Source organism: Salmo salar, chromosome ssa01, assembly GCF_905237065.1.
Source record: "Salmo salar chromosome ssa01, Ssal_v3.1, whole genome shotgun sequence".
NCBI classification, from domain to species: Eukaryota; Metazoa; Chordata; class Actinopteri; order Salmoniformes; family Salmonidae; genus Salmo; species Salmo salar.
This window is the reverse complement of record NC_059442.1, coordinates 130734477-130751771: the sequence shown is the minus strand read 5'-3', so window position 1 is coordinate 130751771 and position 17295 is coordinate 130734477. Positions and strand designations below refer to the sequence as shown.

At 41.5% G+C, this 17295-nt stretch overlaps 5 protein-coding genes across 8 annotated transcripts in view; 1 reads left to right on the top strand and 4 right to left on the bottom strand.

The window, feature by feature from the left end:
- Positions 1-5529, bottom strand: part of LOC106563476 (poly [ADP-ribose] polymerase tankyrase-2) — a 119344-nt gene extending 113815 nt beyond the window's left edge. For all 4 annotated transcript variants that reach the window (XM_014129093.2, XM_014129102.2, XM_014129113.2 and 1 more), the window contains exons 1-2: positions 5063-5529; positions 2769-2993 (exon numbers count right to left, since the gene is read on the bottom strand). In XM_014129093.2, coding sequence (XP_013984568.2) covers positions 2769-2993; positions 5063-5492 — 655 coding nt within the window. In that variant the 5' untranslated portion in view covers positions 5493-5529. The remainder of the gene's footprint in view (positions 1-2768; positions 2994-5062) is intronic.
- Positions 5530-9782: 4253 nt separating this feature from the next.
- Positions 9783-10745, top strand: LOC106563467 (heat shock protein beta-11). Its single transcript, XM_014129082.2, has one exon. It carries the CDS (start codon positions 9930-9932, stop codon positions 10548-10550), a length of 621 nt encoding a protein of 206 aa, XP_013984557.1. The 5' UTR covers positions 9783-9929; the 3' UTR covers positions 10551-10745.
- A 395-nt stretch (positions 10746-11140) lies between these two features.
- Positions 11141-12651, bottom strand: LOC106563459 (heat shock protein 30). The gene has a single exon (XM_014129069.2). The coding sequence runs from the start codon at positions 12532-12534 to the stop codon at positions 11890-11892; it is 645 nt and encodes a 214-aa protein (XP_013984544.2). The 5' UTR covers positions 12535-12651; the 3' UTR covers positions 11141-11889.
- Positions 12652-13411: 760 nt separating this feature from the next.
- Positions 13412-14388, bottom strand: LOC106563452 (heat shock protein 30-like). Its single transcript, XM_014129057.2, has one exon. It carries the CDS (start codon positions 14329-14331, stop codon positions 13687-13689), a length of 645 nt encoding a protein of 214 aa, XP_013984532.1. The 5' UTR covers positions 14332-14388; the 3' UTR covers positions 13412-13686.
- Positions 14389-15387: 999 nt separating this feature from the next.
- LOC106599147 (heat shock protein 30-like) lies at positions 15388-16392 on the bottom strand. Its single transcript, XM_014190251.2, has one exon. The coding sequence runs from the start codon at positions 16299-16301 to the stop codon at positions 15657-15659; it is 645 nt and encodes a 214-aa protein (XP_014045726.2). The 5' UTR covers positions 16302-16392; the 3' UTR covers positions 15388-15656.
- Between the last annotated feature and the right edge of the window lie 903 nt (positions 16393-17295).

Here is a 17295-nt window from a genome sequence, read left to right as displayed (position 1 = left end):
CTGACCAAGGCCCTTCTTCCCCAATTGCTCAATTTGACCGGGCGGTCAGCTCTAGGAAGCGTCTTGGTAGTTCGAAACTTCTTCCATTTCAGAATGATGAGGCCACTGTGTTCTTGGGGGACCTTCAATGCTGCAGAAATGTTTTGGTAACCTTCCCCAGATCTGTGCCTCAACACAATCCTGTCTCGGAGGTCTACGGACAATTCCTTCAACTTTATGGCTTGGTTTTTGCAATGACATACACTGTCAACTGTGGGACTTTAGACAGGTGTGTGCCTTTCCAAATCATGTCCAATCAATTGAATTTAGCATAGGTGGACTCCAATCAAGCCGTAGAAACATCAAGCATGATCAATAGAAATAGGATGCACCTGAGCTGAAATTCGAGTCTCATAGCAAAGGGTCTGAATACTTACAGTGAGGGAAAAAAGGATTTGATCCCCTGCCGATTTTGTACGTTTGCACACTGACAAAGAAATGATCAGTCTATAATTTTAATGGTAGGTTTATTTGAACAGTGAGACAGAATAACAACAAAATCCAGAAAAACGCATGTCAAAAATGTTATAAATTGATTTGCATTTTAATGAGGGAAATAAGTATTTGACCCCCTCTCAATCAGAAAGATTTCGGGCTCCCAGGTGTCTTTTATACAGGTAACGAGTATAAAAGACACCTGTCCACAGAAGCAATCAATCAGATTCCAAACTCGCCACCATGGCCAAGACCAAAGAGCTCTCCAAGGATGTCAGGGACAAGATTGTGGACCTACACAAGGCTGGAATGGGCTACAAGACCATCGCCAAGCAGCTTGGTGAGAAGGTGACAACAGTTGGTGCGATTATTCGCAAATGGAAGAAACACAAAAGAAATGTCAATCTCCCTCAGCCTGGGGCTCCACGCAAGATCATGAGAACGGCGAGGAATCAGCCCTGAACTACACGGGAGGATCTTGTCAATGATCAAGGCAGCTGGGACCATAGTCACCAAAAAAACAATTGGTAACACACTACGCCAGGAAGGACTGAAATCCTGCAGCGCCCGCAAGGTCCCCCTGCTCAAGAAAGCACATATACATGCCCATCTGAAGTTTGCCAATGAACATCTGAATGATTCAGAGGACAACTGGGTAAAAGTGTTGTGGTCAGATGATACCAAAATGGAGCTCTTTGGCATCAACTCAACTCGCCGTGTTTGGAGGAGAAATGCTGCCTATGACCCCAAGAACACCATCCCCACCATCAAACATGGAGGTGGAAACATTATGCTTTGGGGGTGTTTTTCTGCTAAGGGGACACGACAACTTCACCGCATCAAAGGGACGATGGACGGGGCCATGTACCGTCAAATCTTGGGTGAGAACCTCCTTCCCTCAGCCAGGGCATTGAAAATGGGTCATGGATGGGTATTCCAGCATGACAATGACCCAAAACACACGGCCAAGGCAACAAAGAAGAAGCACATTAAGGTCCTGGAGTGGCCTAGCCAGTCTCCAGACCTTAATCCCATAGAAAATCTATGGAGGGAGCTGAAGGTTCGAGTTGCCAAACATCAGCCTCGAAACCTTAATGACTTGGAGAAGATCTGCAAAGAGGAGTGGGACAAAATCCCTCCTGAGATGTGTGCAAACCTGGTGGCCAACTACAAGAAACGTCTGACCTCTGATTGCCAACAAGGGTTTTGCCACCAAGTACTAAGTCATGTTTTGCAGAGGGGTCAAATACTTATTTCCCTCATTAAAATGCAAATAATTTTATAACATTTTGCGTTTTTCTGGATTTTGTTGTTGTTATTCTGTCTCTCACTGTTCAAATAAACCTACCATTAAAATTATAGACTGATCATTTCTTTGTCAGTGGGCAAACGTACAAAATCAGCAGGGGATCAAATACTTTTTTCCCTCACTGTATGTAAATAAGGTATTTCTGTTTTTTAATACATTTGCTAATATTTCTAAAAACCTGTTTTCGCTTTGTCATTATGGGGTATTCTGTGTAGATTGCTGAGGAATTGTTTTTATTTAATCCATTTTAGAATAAGGCTGTAACGAAAGAAAACATGGAAAAGTCACTGTAGGTCAAAGTAAGTGACAGAGAGGGGACTGTGGCTCTAGTTTCTGCCCCGAGAAACTGATCTGGCCAGATGTTCTTTTCAATGGTGTTAGGTTTCTCTCCCTGGAGACAGGGAGACTGTTAGGACCAGACCATTATGGGCTGGTCAGAAAATGCCATTATGTCATTGAGATGTTGTGATTCTGTTGAGATCACTAGGGGTGACATGCTTGTTTTATGGCAAAATAACCTGATTGTAAGACTTGATGATACAATATGCAGCAGCAGAGCTACAGACCATAGCCTCTCCTATCAATTTCTACAGCAGTTAGGCTGTTATATGTTCTGTTATAATCTCCACCCGGCACAGCCAGAAGAGGACTGGCCACCCCTCATGGTTCCTCTAGGTTTCATCCTAGGTTCTGGCCTTTCTAGGGAGTTTTTCCTAGCCACCGTGCTTCTACACCTGCATTGCTTGCTGTTTGGGGTTTTAGGCTGGGTTTCTGTACAGCACTTTGAGATATCAGCTGATGTAAGAAGGGCTTTATAAATGAATTTGATTTGTTAATTAAGCTGTTCATAACACAGTAGCCTTAGATTTGCATTCAAAGATGGCAAGGACTATTTTATCATACAGAAAACTGATTCAAGTGTGTAAAGTCAGCACAAAATGCAAGGTAAGCATAAAAGTTGCATGTCGTCGTAGATGTTTCTTACCGATGCACACATCTATTTTGCCCTTGATGGCAGCCTCGTGGAGAGGTGTGTAGTTCCAGTTGTCCCGGGCGTTTGGGTCGGCACCCTGACAGAGGAGCAGGCTGACCACCTCAGCGTGACCAAAGGAGCAGGCGTTATGCAAAGGGATCAAACCTCCGTCATCACAGGCGTGAACGTTGGCCCCTGTCTGAAGGAGGTGCTCCACAACATCCTTCCTCCCAAATCCTAAAAAGTGGAAAGATTGTGCAAAGTGTTTTTCCTCCATACACAAATGGGTCTCTAAAACAGTGACACAACCTGCAATCATTGTTTAACATATTTTATCGGGTTTTTTTATTTATGAGAAGACATACTGGTTGTGTATCACATATATTAACTCAGTATGGTTAGCTGCAGGCGAAAGTTAAATCTAGACTTGGTTTCCTCTATTGTAATCACTCCTCTTTCACCACAGCTGCCAAACTAACCCTGTTTCAGATGACCATCCTACCCATGCTAGATTACGGAGACGTAATGTATAGATCGGCAGGTAAGGGTGCTCTCGAAGGGCTAGATGTTCTTTACCATTCGGCCATCAGATTTGCCACCAATGCTCCTTATAGGACACCACTGCAATTTATACTCTTCTGTAAATTGGTCATCTCTGTATACCCATCGCAAGGCCCACTGGTTGATGCTTATTTATAAAACCCTCTTAGGCCTCACTCCCCCCTATCTGAGATGGGTGGGTATAATTTGTGGAACATTCCAACAGGAATCTGTTCCACAAACTTTGTAAAGTACAAGGTTGCCAACAAACAACGCATACAAAGTAACATGATCAATCCACCTAGCTACCGAATAGGCATTAACTCACCATGTAGCTTATTCTTAATGTTTGTCGATAGGCTACCAGAGTGAGTACAGACATTTTTCAGAATAAACATGGTGAGTAAAAAAACGTAATTAAAATAGCCCACTCCCTAGCCCGGTATCTTATTCTTATTGTTGGCAACCATGTTATTTATGAAGTTTTTGGAACAGATTCCTGTTGGAATGTTCCTCAAATAACACCCACCCATCTGAGATACTTACTGCAGCCCTCATCCTCTACATACAACACCCGTTCTGACAGTCACATTCTGTTTTTTTAACCTTTATTTAACTAGTCAAGTCAGTTAAGAACAAATTATTATTTTCAATGACGGCGGGTTAACTGCCTTGTTCAGGGGCAGAACAACAGATTTTTACCATGTCAGCTCAGGGATTCGATCTTGCAACCTTTCAGTTACTAGTCCAACGCTCTAACCACTAGGCTACCTGCCGCCTACCTGCCGCCCCTGTTAAAGGTCCCCAAAGCATTCACATCCCAGCAGCTGCAACAAACGCTCAAACTGGACAGTTTCATCTCAATCTCTTCATTCAAAGACTCAATCATGGACACTCTTACTGACAGTTGTGGCTGCTTTGCGTGATGTATTGTTGTCTCTACCTTCTTGCCCTTTGTGCTGTTATCTGTGCCCAATAATGTTTGTACCATGTTTTCTGCCTGGAAAGGCCTATGTGTTTTGCTTACAACTTGCTGGCTAATACAGTGCCCCCTCCCCTAGCAAAGTACCGCAAGTCCACGACGACTTTTTAAATGAACCTCTGACTCCTTGGAGTCGGTGCAGACGATAGACCTTGTCCTCTGTTGTAGCATTCCTTTGTTTGCTTAAATCAACACTTTTTAATAACACGTGCATATTAACATATACAACCACTAGACGGTTTCCTGAATGTTTTTTCTCAAAGGTGGCAACGCAGAGTATGTGCCAATTGAATCCCAAAAAGAAAAAGTCGGTGGTTGTAACGTTTCATTACAAACTCTGGATTTAAGCAAATAAAGAAAACGCACGCATCCACAGAGAACAAACATTGGTACAGGTTAAGGTTTTATCCAATAAGTTTCATTTTCTGTTAGGTATCTAGTGCATATCGACTCGAACGAGTCGGTGGTTCATTTAAAAACGAATCTGCGATTAACTCCGTGGATGGAATCATCGCGGAGTTGAGTTACTTACCAACCCCTCCCCGAGTCAAAAATGTAGGCTAGTTGGCTCGGCATTTTCGACAAGCTAGCCTAACCTTACTTAACTAGTAAGCGAAGTTTGTTGGCTAACGTTAGTTAACTAACAAACTGAGAAATGTAGCTTGCAGAAGTTAGCCTAAGAAAATGTAGCTAGTTAGTTAGCAATTTACTCAAGTAACGTTAGTTGGCTAGCTATGTTAGCTAAACAAACCAGTTCGTAGCGAACATTCGCCATCGACGTTACCTGCAGCGAAGTGTAGCGGAGTGGATTTTCGCCCAGCCATGTCCTTAGCATTCACGTTAACCGTATCCACCAGCCTCTTCACCCGCGATACGTCCCCATTACGACAGGCTTCAAACAGCTCTCTGAAAGTCCCGCAGTCGCTGCCCCCGGGGCTGCTATTGCTACCTGAGTCAGGACTCGAGCCAGCGCTGCTGCTACCCCCGGTGGTAGTGGAGTTGCTGCTGCTTAGGGCCGGGGCGGGGATATCGGGGGAGGCCGGAGTTAACTCTGGATCCCCGGCGCTGTCTACTTCAGCACCCGCTAGCACCGAAATTATGCCACCACAGGGAACGGGGGGAGACCCCGGAGGAGTGAGTGAAAGAGAAATACTGCGAGGTGGCGAGGAAATGCTCTGCTTTTGCTGCTGGGAAGAGCGACGAGACGTCGCCATTTTTACAGCAATCCCACTGGCAACAAAACATATATTGGCTAAACTTCCTGGAAGTGGAGACGCTAACTTCCGGTTTCGAATGTCAGCAGTGAAAGTCGCCCACGAAAATATTTTTAGAACTGGCTTTCAAAGCTGTTTTTTTTTTACACAGCCTATGGTTTAATTAAATTGTCTGATTAAGGAGCTTGTTATTCAATTGACATAACAGTTTATTTTTGCTCTTTCAACCGAATAGACTAGGCATGACATGGGTGACACTTTCTCTCCTACTCATGCACAGCAAATTCTATGGTGTTATAACTCTTCCATGGTCTGATATCTTATGTTTTTAGTGTCAGAGACAATAGTGTGTATAACTTCTAACAGCTACTATAGCTATATTATAATCAACCTTTACATTTCTGCACTGTATGCAACCCTCAAAATAGCAGAAATAGACTGTCATATATGATAAGGAAGATTCATTTCACTGAACACAATTTCCCTCTCGTCTGTGAAATTCAGTGTGCACGTACTGCACGATGAGTCATCCCCAGTATTTCCCTATGCAGATCACATTTTTCACTTAATCTAAAGTAGCCTGAATCACCAGCAGGCAGGACTGCCTGTCCTGATATTGACATGGACGAGAATATGAAACATATCTAACAGGCAATATCTGTTTCAGAAAAAAACACACTTTATTGCATGACTTAAATAGAAAATGGCATTTTCAATGAGCAGTTGAATTCAGTGTCAGTCAGGTTGGCCTAATTACATTTCTGCCTTGACATTCAGAGCCTTGCAAATGACATATGAAAAAATGAAAGCTATTTGAATAACTATAGTCTATAGTGACAATGGTGAAAATGTACATTCTGCAACCATTCCGGTCTTACCCATTTCAACATTGTAAGCTTATGGTTTTTTGGCATGTATAAGGAACAATTATGGGAGAAGTACTCTTGACCTGGAGTGCTGGGAAACACACAGGGAAGAAAATATACTCAACACAGATAAAGGACTTGGAATATGTGCTCTGCTTCTTCTATTACTGAACAAATGAAGAAAATGACTCATGTGCAGGGTGACACCCAGTGGAGAACTATGGCAAAAACAGGAATGTTCCTGAAGACACGAGCTCCAAGTGGCAGGATAAACACTGAACAAAAATATAAACGCAACATGTAAAGTGTTGATCACATGTTTCATGAGCTGAAATAAAAAAATACCTGAAAGTTTCCATACACACAAAAAGCTTATTTCTCTCAAATGTTGTGCATAAATTTGTTTACATTTCTGTTAGTGAGCATTTCTCCTTTGCCAAGATAATCCATACACATGACAGGTGTGGCATATCAAGAAGCTGATTAAACAGCATGATCATGACACAGGCGCACGTTGTGCTGGGGGCAATAAAAGGCCACTTTAAAATGTGCAGTTTTGTCACACAACGCCACAGATGTCTCAAGTTTTGAGGGAGCGTGCAATTGACATGCTAACTGCAGGAATGTCCACCAGAACTGTTGCCAGAGAATATAATTATAATTTCTCTACCACAAACTGCCTCCAATGTCATTTTTGAGAATATGGCAATACGTCCAACCGCAGACCAAACGCCAGCCCAAGAACTCCACATTCGGCTTCTTCACCTGTGGGATCATCTGAGGGGATGCAGAGGAGTATTTCTGTCTGTAATAAAGCACTTTTGTGGGGAAAACCCATTCCAATTGGCTGGGCAGGGCCTGGCTGCCAAATGGGCGGGCCTATGCCCTCCAAGGCCCACCCATGGCTGACCACTGCCCAATCATATGAAATCCATAGATTAGGGCCTAATGAAGTTGTTGCATGTTGCGTTTATATTTTTGTTCAGCATAAAAGCTGTGAAACTCCCACTGCTGAGACAGAAACCAATGCAACCAATACAGTGCCATCTCAGAGCAAGAAGATTCAACATTGACTGAAGATGCTGTGCTCCCAGGAAGCTCCACATCGAGGCACCAAATAATCCATTATCTGCTGAGGAGTAGGTGGCTGAGAGAGTGGTGCCCATCAACTGTAGCCTGCATGTGAGAATGCAACAATCCCTCAGCTCACAGACAGAGGGCAGCACCACAGACGACAGCACCACAGACACACAGGAAAATGAATAGACAGGCTTCTAATCTTGTCTTTGTTTTTTGTCATATTATGTTTTTTATAACATTATCTCTGGAATTATGTCTTATATGTTTAGTTTTGTTACCCAATAAAATGTGAAAAATATATGTATTTTTGTGTACTAATAAAAAGCACAAACTGTACTTAATACGTTTTTAACTTATTTCACATACAATATTTAAGTCCCAGTCTTTATCAAGTAATTGAAAAGGACCTGCTGTAACCCTAACAAAGCTCTGCGAAAACCCAGATATCTTATGTCAGGCTTCCCATAACTGGCAGTCCGTGGGCCAAATGATTTTATAAGTAAACTAACGGACTTAAGACTGTAAAAACTCCAGCAAATCATCTCCAAATTATTTACATTTTGGAAATCTATTACAAAGTATTACCACGTACGCTGAGTATACCAAACATTAGGAACACCCTTTACCCTCAGAACAGCCTCAATTCGTTGGGGCATGGACTCTACAAGGTCTCAAATGTTGACTTTAATGCTTCCCACAGTTGTGTCAAGTTGGCTGGATGTCCTTTGGATGGTAGACCATTCCAGATACACATAGGAAACTGTTGAGCGTGAAAAACCCAGCAGCATTGCAGTTCTTGACACAAACTGGTACGGCTGGCACCTACTACCATACCCTGTTCAAAGGCAATTAAATATTTTGTCTTACCAATTCACCCTCGGAATGGCACACATACACAATCCATGTGTCAATTGTCTCAAGGCTTAAAAATCCTTCTTTAACCTGTCTCCTCCCCTTCATCTACACTGATTGAAGTGGATTTAACAATTGACATCAACAAGGGAGCATAGCTTTAACCTGGATTCACCTGGTCAGTCTATGTCATGGAAAGAGCAGGTGTTCTTAGGTTTTTGTTTACTCAGTGTTAGCAGATGTGTGGAAACAGGGGCGGAACATAGTGTAAAAGGCGATTGGTTTGTCTAGTTAAATAAAATGTGCTCCTTCCTGCAAGTTTCCATACAGCTGACTTCCTGCAGATAGTAAAACCAAGGGATGTCTCACATGCCTGCAGTCACACTCAAACTGATCTTAGCTATGCGTCCAGTCATATGACTAAGTCACACAAAGACAAGTTTTTATCAGGTTAGAAAAAACACTAGGCTATAACAAGAGACAATTTTTTAAGTAGTAAAGCGGGATAGCATAATTTAGTAATTTTCCACAACAGTACAAATTATTTGTAATTATGTTCCGGGGCCCTGACCATCCACTCAATAAAAAATCGTCCCGTGGCTGAATTTAGTTGATGATCCCTGTCTCGTGTCATAGTCCTGATTTAGATTCAGCCCTCTAGCGGCTCCTTCAAAAGACTCAGTGTGTTTCATCTGATGCCGTGGTTTAGGAATACAGTAACTCCTTCTTCTCACGTAACAACTTCCTGTATGTTCCTTAACATTTATTGATCGGACATGGCAATAATCTGTGTCCAGATCAAGTTTCCTTTGAAATATTTCATTAACTTGGAGAAGTTGCTGGAAATAGGATCTTAGCTGTTTTTGTACATTCAAATCGAGCATATTATTACATTATAGATTGTGACTCATTGTGCACACTATGAATACACACTATGAATAATCTTTTGGTCGTGTGATGTTCTCTCAACACACACAACACTATATTTAAAGACAGAGTAAGGAAGCAATGTTGTCAGTGGGTGTCAATTTCAGAGTCACATCCAAGAAGATGGTTGAGGGAAGTTGAATACTGACTCAAGCTATATTAATACAATATTAATACATTTACTACATGTCATATCAATAAGGGGAAGGGCACTTGTAATTCCTTTTATGTCTGTATCACTTTTAAGGCAGAACCATATGTTATAACTGTTATCTTCATAAGTACAGGGATTTCAGGAAAACTTTGGATTTGTTGTCATGGGGAAAAGGTTATTCATGGGCAGAAATGACAGCATGACAAAGCAGCTGTCGTAGATTACTTGCTCACTTTGTAGGCTACTCTTATTTAAAGGACGTTATGTGGCCCTGCGACTCTGACCTGCTTCAGTGGTCACTCTGTAAATAGAACAACGATATATCCCTAAGGCATTTGGCAGTCAGACTGCACTATTACCCGGGGCTTGTTTTGGAGAATGACAAAAGTTGCGTAGTCATAACACTCAGATGTTGTAGTCAGAGGAATGCTACTGGAACTTTCCATTGGACAGTATAAAAGCTATGAGTCCTAGTCTGCTCGGGACAGAAGCTCGTAAAGACACAATCAGGGAGAAGAGACAAAGACTAGCAGAAGCGACGCAGATTTGATTTTGAATATGCTTTGCCCCAGCATGATGCAGTCTTCCCTCAATCCAATGGGCCCCTTCATGGACTTCCACTGGCCCGTCCGCAGCCTCTGGCCAGAGACCCGGCCTCTCTTCTTCCAGATGGAGCAGGAAATGATGCGAAACATGCAGGAGATGAGGCACAATATGGAATATATGCAACGACTCCACCAAAAGATTTTCGAAGACATTGATGGCCCATTATCTTTAACTGACTTCAAGCCCATCGCTTTCCAGATGGGGAAAGAAAACAACCGCTTTGCCCTGACACTGGACACTAAAGACTTTTCCCCAGCGGATCTGTCTGTCAAGCAGGTGGGCAGGAAGCTGAGAGTCAGTGGGAAGACGGAGAAGAAGCAGGATGACGGGAAAGGCTCCTTCTCTTACAGATGCCAGGAGTTTAAACAGGAGTTTGATCTGCCTGAAGGTGTGAATCCAGAGACAGTCACCTGCTCTTTGAACGATGGACAGCTACAGATTCAGGCACCAAAAGTGGCTGCTGTGACGGAAAGCAATGAGAGAGTGGTTCCTATCACTTGTTCATCAGCAGTAACATCCCCCGGGGCTGCCACTGAGAGCACTGCTGTGGAGGCAGAGCCCAAGAAGGACTGATTACGATGACTCTATCATGATATGGCTATAACCATTCATTTTATGTTTGGAAAATAAAAATAATACCATCATTTCTGTACTATCTCAATGAAATAACTATTTTGTCAAATTTGATGAATTCAACGTCAATAATTATCAATGGCATGGAATGTAAGCCAAGATTTTAGCATGTTCAATAAAGTTTTTTTTTTTGTATTGTGTCCCTGGAGTGGGTATGCCCTGGCCTGGTATAGCTAACTTTTCAATACATGTCTTGAAAATCAATTAGTGGATTGAAAGACTATGTTTTGATATCATAACAGAGTTGAATTTTATAAGAGTAATGTAGTTAGTCAAAATGAGCGCAAACAGGTTGTGTGTGTCTATGTTAGTCTCATATTCACACTCTTCAAATTACGCTAGAGAATGTCTGAGGGTCGCAGGAGTTGAGTAGTAGTAGTGGTCCCACCAGTACTCACGTTGAGGTCACCATGATATCGCTGAAGAGACCCTGCCATATCTGAACTATTTCTCAACACAATGTAAGTAAAACATTATGAGGAGTGTAAATACTCTATATCAAAAAGGTGACCAACAGGAAATGATCCCAGGACATGGCCATGAAACTGAAATGAAAGGTCTGGTGAGATTTTAATGAACTTACAGGTTTTTCCTGATTATGTCAATAATGATTTTGTTACACATAAACAAAAATATGGGCTTGGATCCAGCCTAAATGTTAAATATATGTTCCTCTAGCTAGCATACTGTAATAGTATCTTTCATTTCAACCAGTGAATTGAACAACTCTATTAGAAGTGGACTGAACATTTTATTGGGCAACAAAACGACATAAAGACATTATTTCAGAGACAATCTAATCAAAACATATAATGACATTTAGAGAATGAATTAGCAAAACAAGATGTTTTATGAATAATACTTTAGGCCAGGCTTTAGGCAACAGGTATTTTGTCCATAGACAATTGATATTTGTGTGTGTCTGTGGTTCTGTCCACTGTGGTGCTGACCTCTGTCTGTGAGCTGAGGGATTGTGGCATCTTCACATTGAGGCAACAGACGATGGGCACCACTCTCCCAGCTACCTCCTCCTCAGAAGAAAAGGGATTATTTGGAACATCGATGTGAAAAGTTAACTTTTGATGAGAAATAATGGTCATTATGTTGATATCCATTGAAGAGAATATAACAACTGCAATATTCTGTAAGAGTTTATATTTTAATGATTCAATTAAATAGCATATCATATTGATTGTTACAAGATATGAAATATAAATGCATACTGTATCATAACATGAAAAATATTTATTAGAAAATGTGTCATCCAGTGAAATAAAAATCAGTCCTCATGTGAAATGGTGTTCTCTTGATTCTTCTGTGTGTCGGAGGTGCTTCCCTCTGTCTTTGACAGGAATTGTGGGGTTTTCACATCCAGGCTACAGTTGATGGGCACCACTCTCTCTGCCACCTTCTCCTCAGCAGATAATGGATTCTTTTGTGCCTGGATGTGGAGCTTCCCGTCATGAGCCAGGGAGCAGGTGACTGTCTCAGGATTCACCCGTTCAGGCAGATCAAACTCTTGTCTGAACTCTTGACATCTGTAAGAGTATGAGCCTTCCCCACCATCCAGCTTCTTCTCTGTCTTCCCACTGACCTTCAGCTTCCTGCCCACCTGCTTGACAGACAGCTCCTCTGGTGAAAAGTCTTTAGTGTCCAGTGTAAGGGCAAAGCCGTCTCCCTCCGTATCCAGCTTGTAGGAGACTGGTTGGATGGCCACAGAGGATGGGACATTGTCCAACTCTTCAAAGATGTGCTGCTGGAGTTTCTCCATCAGCTCCAGACTGCTCTTGATTTCCAGCAGGTTTCTCTGCAGTAGATCCCGCTGGCTGAGAAGAGGTCGGACCTCTGGCCATAGACTGCGCACAGGCCAGTAGAAGTCCATCAATGGGCTGAGGGAAGACTGGAATCCTCGGGAACACAGCATCTTCAGTCAATGTTGAGTGTTGAGTCTTGTGTGTTCAGTGTTGGATATATTGGTTTCTGTCTCAGCAGGGGGACTTTCACAGCTTTTATATGCTGCCACTCGGAGCTCCAGTGTTTTCAGGAACTTTCCTGTCATTGCCACAGTTCGCCACTGGGTGACACACTGTAGGGAAGTGGTGACGTCACTCCAGCCAGCTTCTAAATCAGGAAGTTCAGTAACAAGCTGGATGGAGTCCACCGTCCTGAGATATTAGTGGTGCTGTACTTAAAGCAGGTCACCTTTTAATGGTTTCACTGATGAATGATTCACTTAACTTAAATATATTTATGACTTTTAAAAGTGTTTTGAACCATGTTGCTTTTCACATTTACGGTATTGATGGATCATTAGCAATGTATATTCTGTGACATGCAATAGTATCAGCAAAGTCGAACAAAATTGGACAAAAGATCATAAGCTACGTTTTAAAAAGAGTTTTCACCACAGGAGTCAATGCAAGAGAGGTCAAAATATAATTGAACACATTCTAAAATAATCCAGTGAGAAATCATATTTTGGAGAAAAGAAATTCAGATTGTACAGTGTTATGAAATTTGTCATGTGTCGATTTTATGTTATTGTAATATTGTTGAAAACGGAAAAAATGTTTGTCTGGCATTATGTTTGTCATATATTTTCTTCTGTTTTTTAATAACTAAAAATAATAATTTCTAGAAGGTGTGGAAACTATTCACTCACATTCAATGGTCTAAAACAGGACACTTGCTCAAAAAGGCCTACTTTTCAAATCCTGACAAGTTCACCTAACATTTGCTTTCAGAAGTCAGGTTTATAGACATGTCATAAACATGATAGAATCAGAACATTTTTAGGAGAGCTTTTTGAAAATTGAGTTTATTGAAAATGTTCACAGAAAAATATCAGGCCAGTGAGCTTTTTGGAAAGTTAACTTTTGATGAGAAATAATCGTCATTATGCTGATATCCATTGAAGAGATTATAACAACTGCAATATTCTGTAAAATTGTATATTTTATTGATTAAATTTAATAGCATGTCATATTGATTGTTACAAGATATGAAATATAAATGCATGCTGTATCATAACATGAAAAAGATTTATTAGAAAATGTATCATCCAGTGAAATAAAAATCAGTCCTCATGTGAAATGGTGTTCTCTTGATTCTTCTGTGTGTCGGTGGTGCTTCCCTCTGTCTTTGACAGGAATTGTGGGGTTTTCACATCCAGGCTACAGTTGATGGGCACCACTCTCTCTGCCACCTCCTCCTCAGCAGATAATGGATTCTTTTGTGCCTGGATGTGGAGCTTCCCGTCATGAGCCAGGGAGCAGGTGACTGTCTCAGGATTCACCCGTTCAGGCAGATCAAACTCTTGTCTGAACTCTTGACATCTGTAAGAGTATGAGCCTTCCCCACCATCCAGCTTCTTCTCTGTCTTCCCACTGACTTTCAGCTTCCTGCCCACCTGCTTGACAGACAGCTCCTCTGGTGAAAAGTCTTTAGTGTCCAGTGTGAGGGCAAAGCCGTCTCCCTCCTTATCCAGCTTGTAGGAGACTGGTTGGATGGCCACAGAGGATGGGACATTGTCCAACTCTTCAAAGATGTGCTGCTGGAGTTTCTCCATCAGCTCCAGACTGCTCTTGATCTCCAGCAGGTTTCTCTGCAGTAGATCCCGCTGGCTGAGAAGAGGTCGGACCTCTGGCCATAGACTGCGCACAGGCCAGTAGAAGTCCGTCAATGGGCAGAGGGAAGACTGGAATCCTCGGGAACACAGCATCTTCAGTCAATGTTGAGTGTTGAGTCTTGTGTGTTCAGTGTTGGATATATTGGTTTCTGTCTCAGCAGGGGGAATTTCACAGCTTTTATATGCTGCCACTCGGAGCTCCAGTGTCTTCAGGAACTTTCCTGTCATTGCCACAGTTCTCCACTGGGTGACACACTGTAGGGAAGTGGTGACGTCACTCCAGCCAGCTTCTAAATCAGGAAGTTCAGTAACAAGCTGGATGGAGTCCACCGTCCTGAGATATTAGTGGTGCTGTACTTAAAGCAGGTCACCTTTTAATGGTTTCACTGATGAATGATTCACTTAACTTAAATATATTTATGACTTTTAAAAGTGTTTTGAACCATGTTGCTTTTCACATTTACGGTATTGATGGATCATTAGCAATGTATATTCTGTGACATGCAATAGTATCAGCAAAGTCAAACAAAATTGGACAAAAGATCACAAGCTACGTTTTACATTTACATTTACATTTAAGTCATTTAGCAGACGCTCTTATCCAGAGCGACTTACAAATTGGTGCATTCACCTTATAATATCCAGTGGAACAACCACTTTACAATAGTGCATCTAAATCTTTTAAGGGGGGGGGTTAGAAGGATTACTTTATCCTATCCCAGGTAGGGTTTTAAAGAGAGTTTTCACCACAGGAGTCAATGCAAGAGAGGTCAAAATATAATTGAACACATTCTAAAATAATCCAGTGAGAAATCATATTTTGGAGAAAAGAAATTCAGATTGTACAGTGTTATAAAATTTGTCACGTGTCGATTTTATGTTATTGTAATATTGTTGAAAACGGAAAAAATTTTGTCTGGCATTATGTTTGTCATATATTTTCTTCTGTTTTTTAATAACTAAAAATAATATTTTCTAGAAGGTGTGGAAACTATTCACTCACATTCAATGGTCTAAAACAGGACACTTGCTCAAAAAGGCCTACTTTTCAAATCCTGACAAGTTCACCTAACATTTGCTTTCAGAAGTCAGGTTTATAGACATGTCATAAACATGATAGAATCAGAACATTTTTAGGAGAGCTTTTTGAAAATTGAGTTTATTGAAAATGTTCACAGAAAAAATATCAGGCCAGTGAGCTTTTTGGAAAGTTAACTTTTGATGAGAAATAATCGTCATTATGCTGATATCCATTGAAGAGATTATAACAACTGCAATATTCTGTAAAATTGTATATTTTATTGATTAAATTTAATAGCATGTCATATTGATTGTTACAAGATATGAAATATAAATGCATGCTGTATCATAACATGAAAAAGATTTATTAGAAAATGTATCATCCAGTGAAATAAAAATCAGTCCTCATGTGAAATGGTGTTCTCTTGATTCTTCTGCGTGTCGGTGGTGCTTCCCTCTGTCTTTGACAGGAATTGTGGGGTTTTCACATCCAGGCTACAGTTGATGGGCACCACTCTCTCTGCCACCTCCTCCTCAGCAGATAATGGATTCTTTTGTGCCTGGATGTGGAGCTTCCCGTCATGAGCCAGGGAGCAGGTGACTGTCTCAGGATTCACCCGTTCAGGCAGATCAAACTCTTGTCTGAACTCTTGACATCTGTAAGAGTATGAGCCTTCCCCACCATCCAGCTTCTTCTCTGTCTTCCCACTGACTTTCAGCTTCCTGCCCACCTGCTTGACAGACAGCTCCTCTGGTGAAAAGTCTTTAGTGTCCAGTGTAAGGGCAAAGCCGTCTCCCTCCTTATCCAGCTTGTAGGAGACTGGTTGGATGGCCACAGAGGATGGGACATTGTCCAACTCTTCAAAGATGTGCTGCTGGAGTTTCTCCATCAGCTCCAGACTGCTCTTGATCTCCAGCAGGTTTCTCTGCAGTAGATCCCGCTGGCTGAGAAGAGGTCGGACCTCTGGCCATAGACTGCGCACAGGCCAGTAGAAGTCCGTCAATGGGCAGAGGGAAGACTGGAATCCTCGGGAACACAGCATCTTCAGTCAATGTTGAGTGTTGAGTCTTGTGTGTTCAGTGTTGGATATATTGGTTTCTGTCTCAGCAGGGGGACTTTCACAGCTTTTATATGCTGCCACTCGGAGCTCCAGTGTCTTCAGGAACTTTCCTGTCATTGCCACAGTTCTCCACTGGGTGACACACTGTAGGGAAGTGGTGACGTCACTCCAGCCAGCTTCTAAATCAGGAAGTTCAGTAACAAGCTGGATGGAGTCCACCGTCCTGAGATATTAGTGGTGCTGTACTTAAAGCAGGTCACCTTTTAATGGTTTCACTGATGAATGATTCACTTAACTTAAATATATTTATGACTTTTAAAAGTGTTTTGAACCATGTTGCTTTTCACATTTACGGTATTGATGGATCATTAGCAATGTATATTCTGTGACATGCAATAGTATCAGCAAAGTCAAACAAAATTGGACAAAAGATCACAAGCTACGTTTTACATTTACATTTACATTTAAGTCATTTAGCAGACGCTCTTATCCAGAGCGACTTACAAATTGGTGCATTCACCTTATAATATCCAGTGGAACAACCACTTTACAATAGTGCATCTAAATCTTTTAAGGGGGGGGTTAGAAGGATTACTTTATCCTATCCCAGGTAGGGTTTTAAAGAGAGTTTTCACCACAGGAGTCAATGCAAGAGAGGTCAAAATATAATTGAACACATTCTAAAATAATCCAGTGAGAAATCATATTTTGGAGAAAAGAAATTCAGATTGTACAGTGTTATAAAATTTGTCACGTGTCGATTTTATGTTATTGTAATATTGTTGAAAACGGAAAAAATTTTGTCTGGCATTATGTTTGTCATATATTTTCTTCTGTTTTTTAATAACTAAAAATAATATTTTCTAGAAGGTGTGGAAACTATTCACTCACATTCAATGGTCTAAAACAGGACACTTGCTCAAAAAGGCCTACTTTTCAAATCCTGACAAGTTCACCTAACATTTGCTTTCAGAAG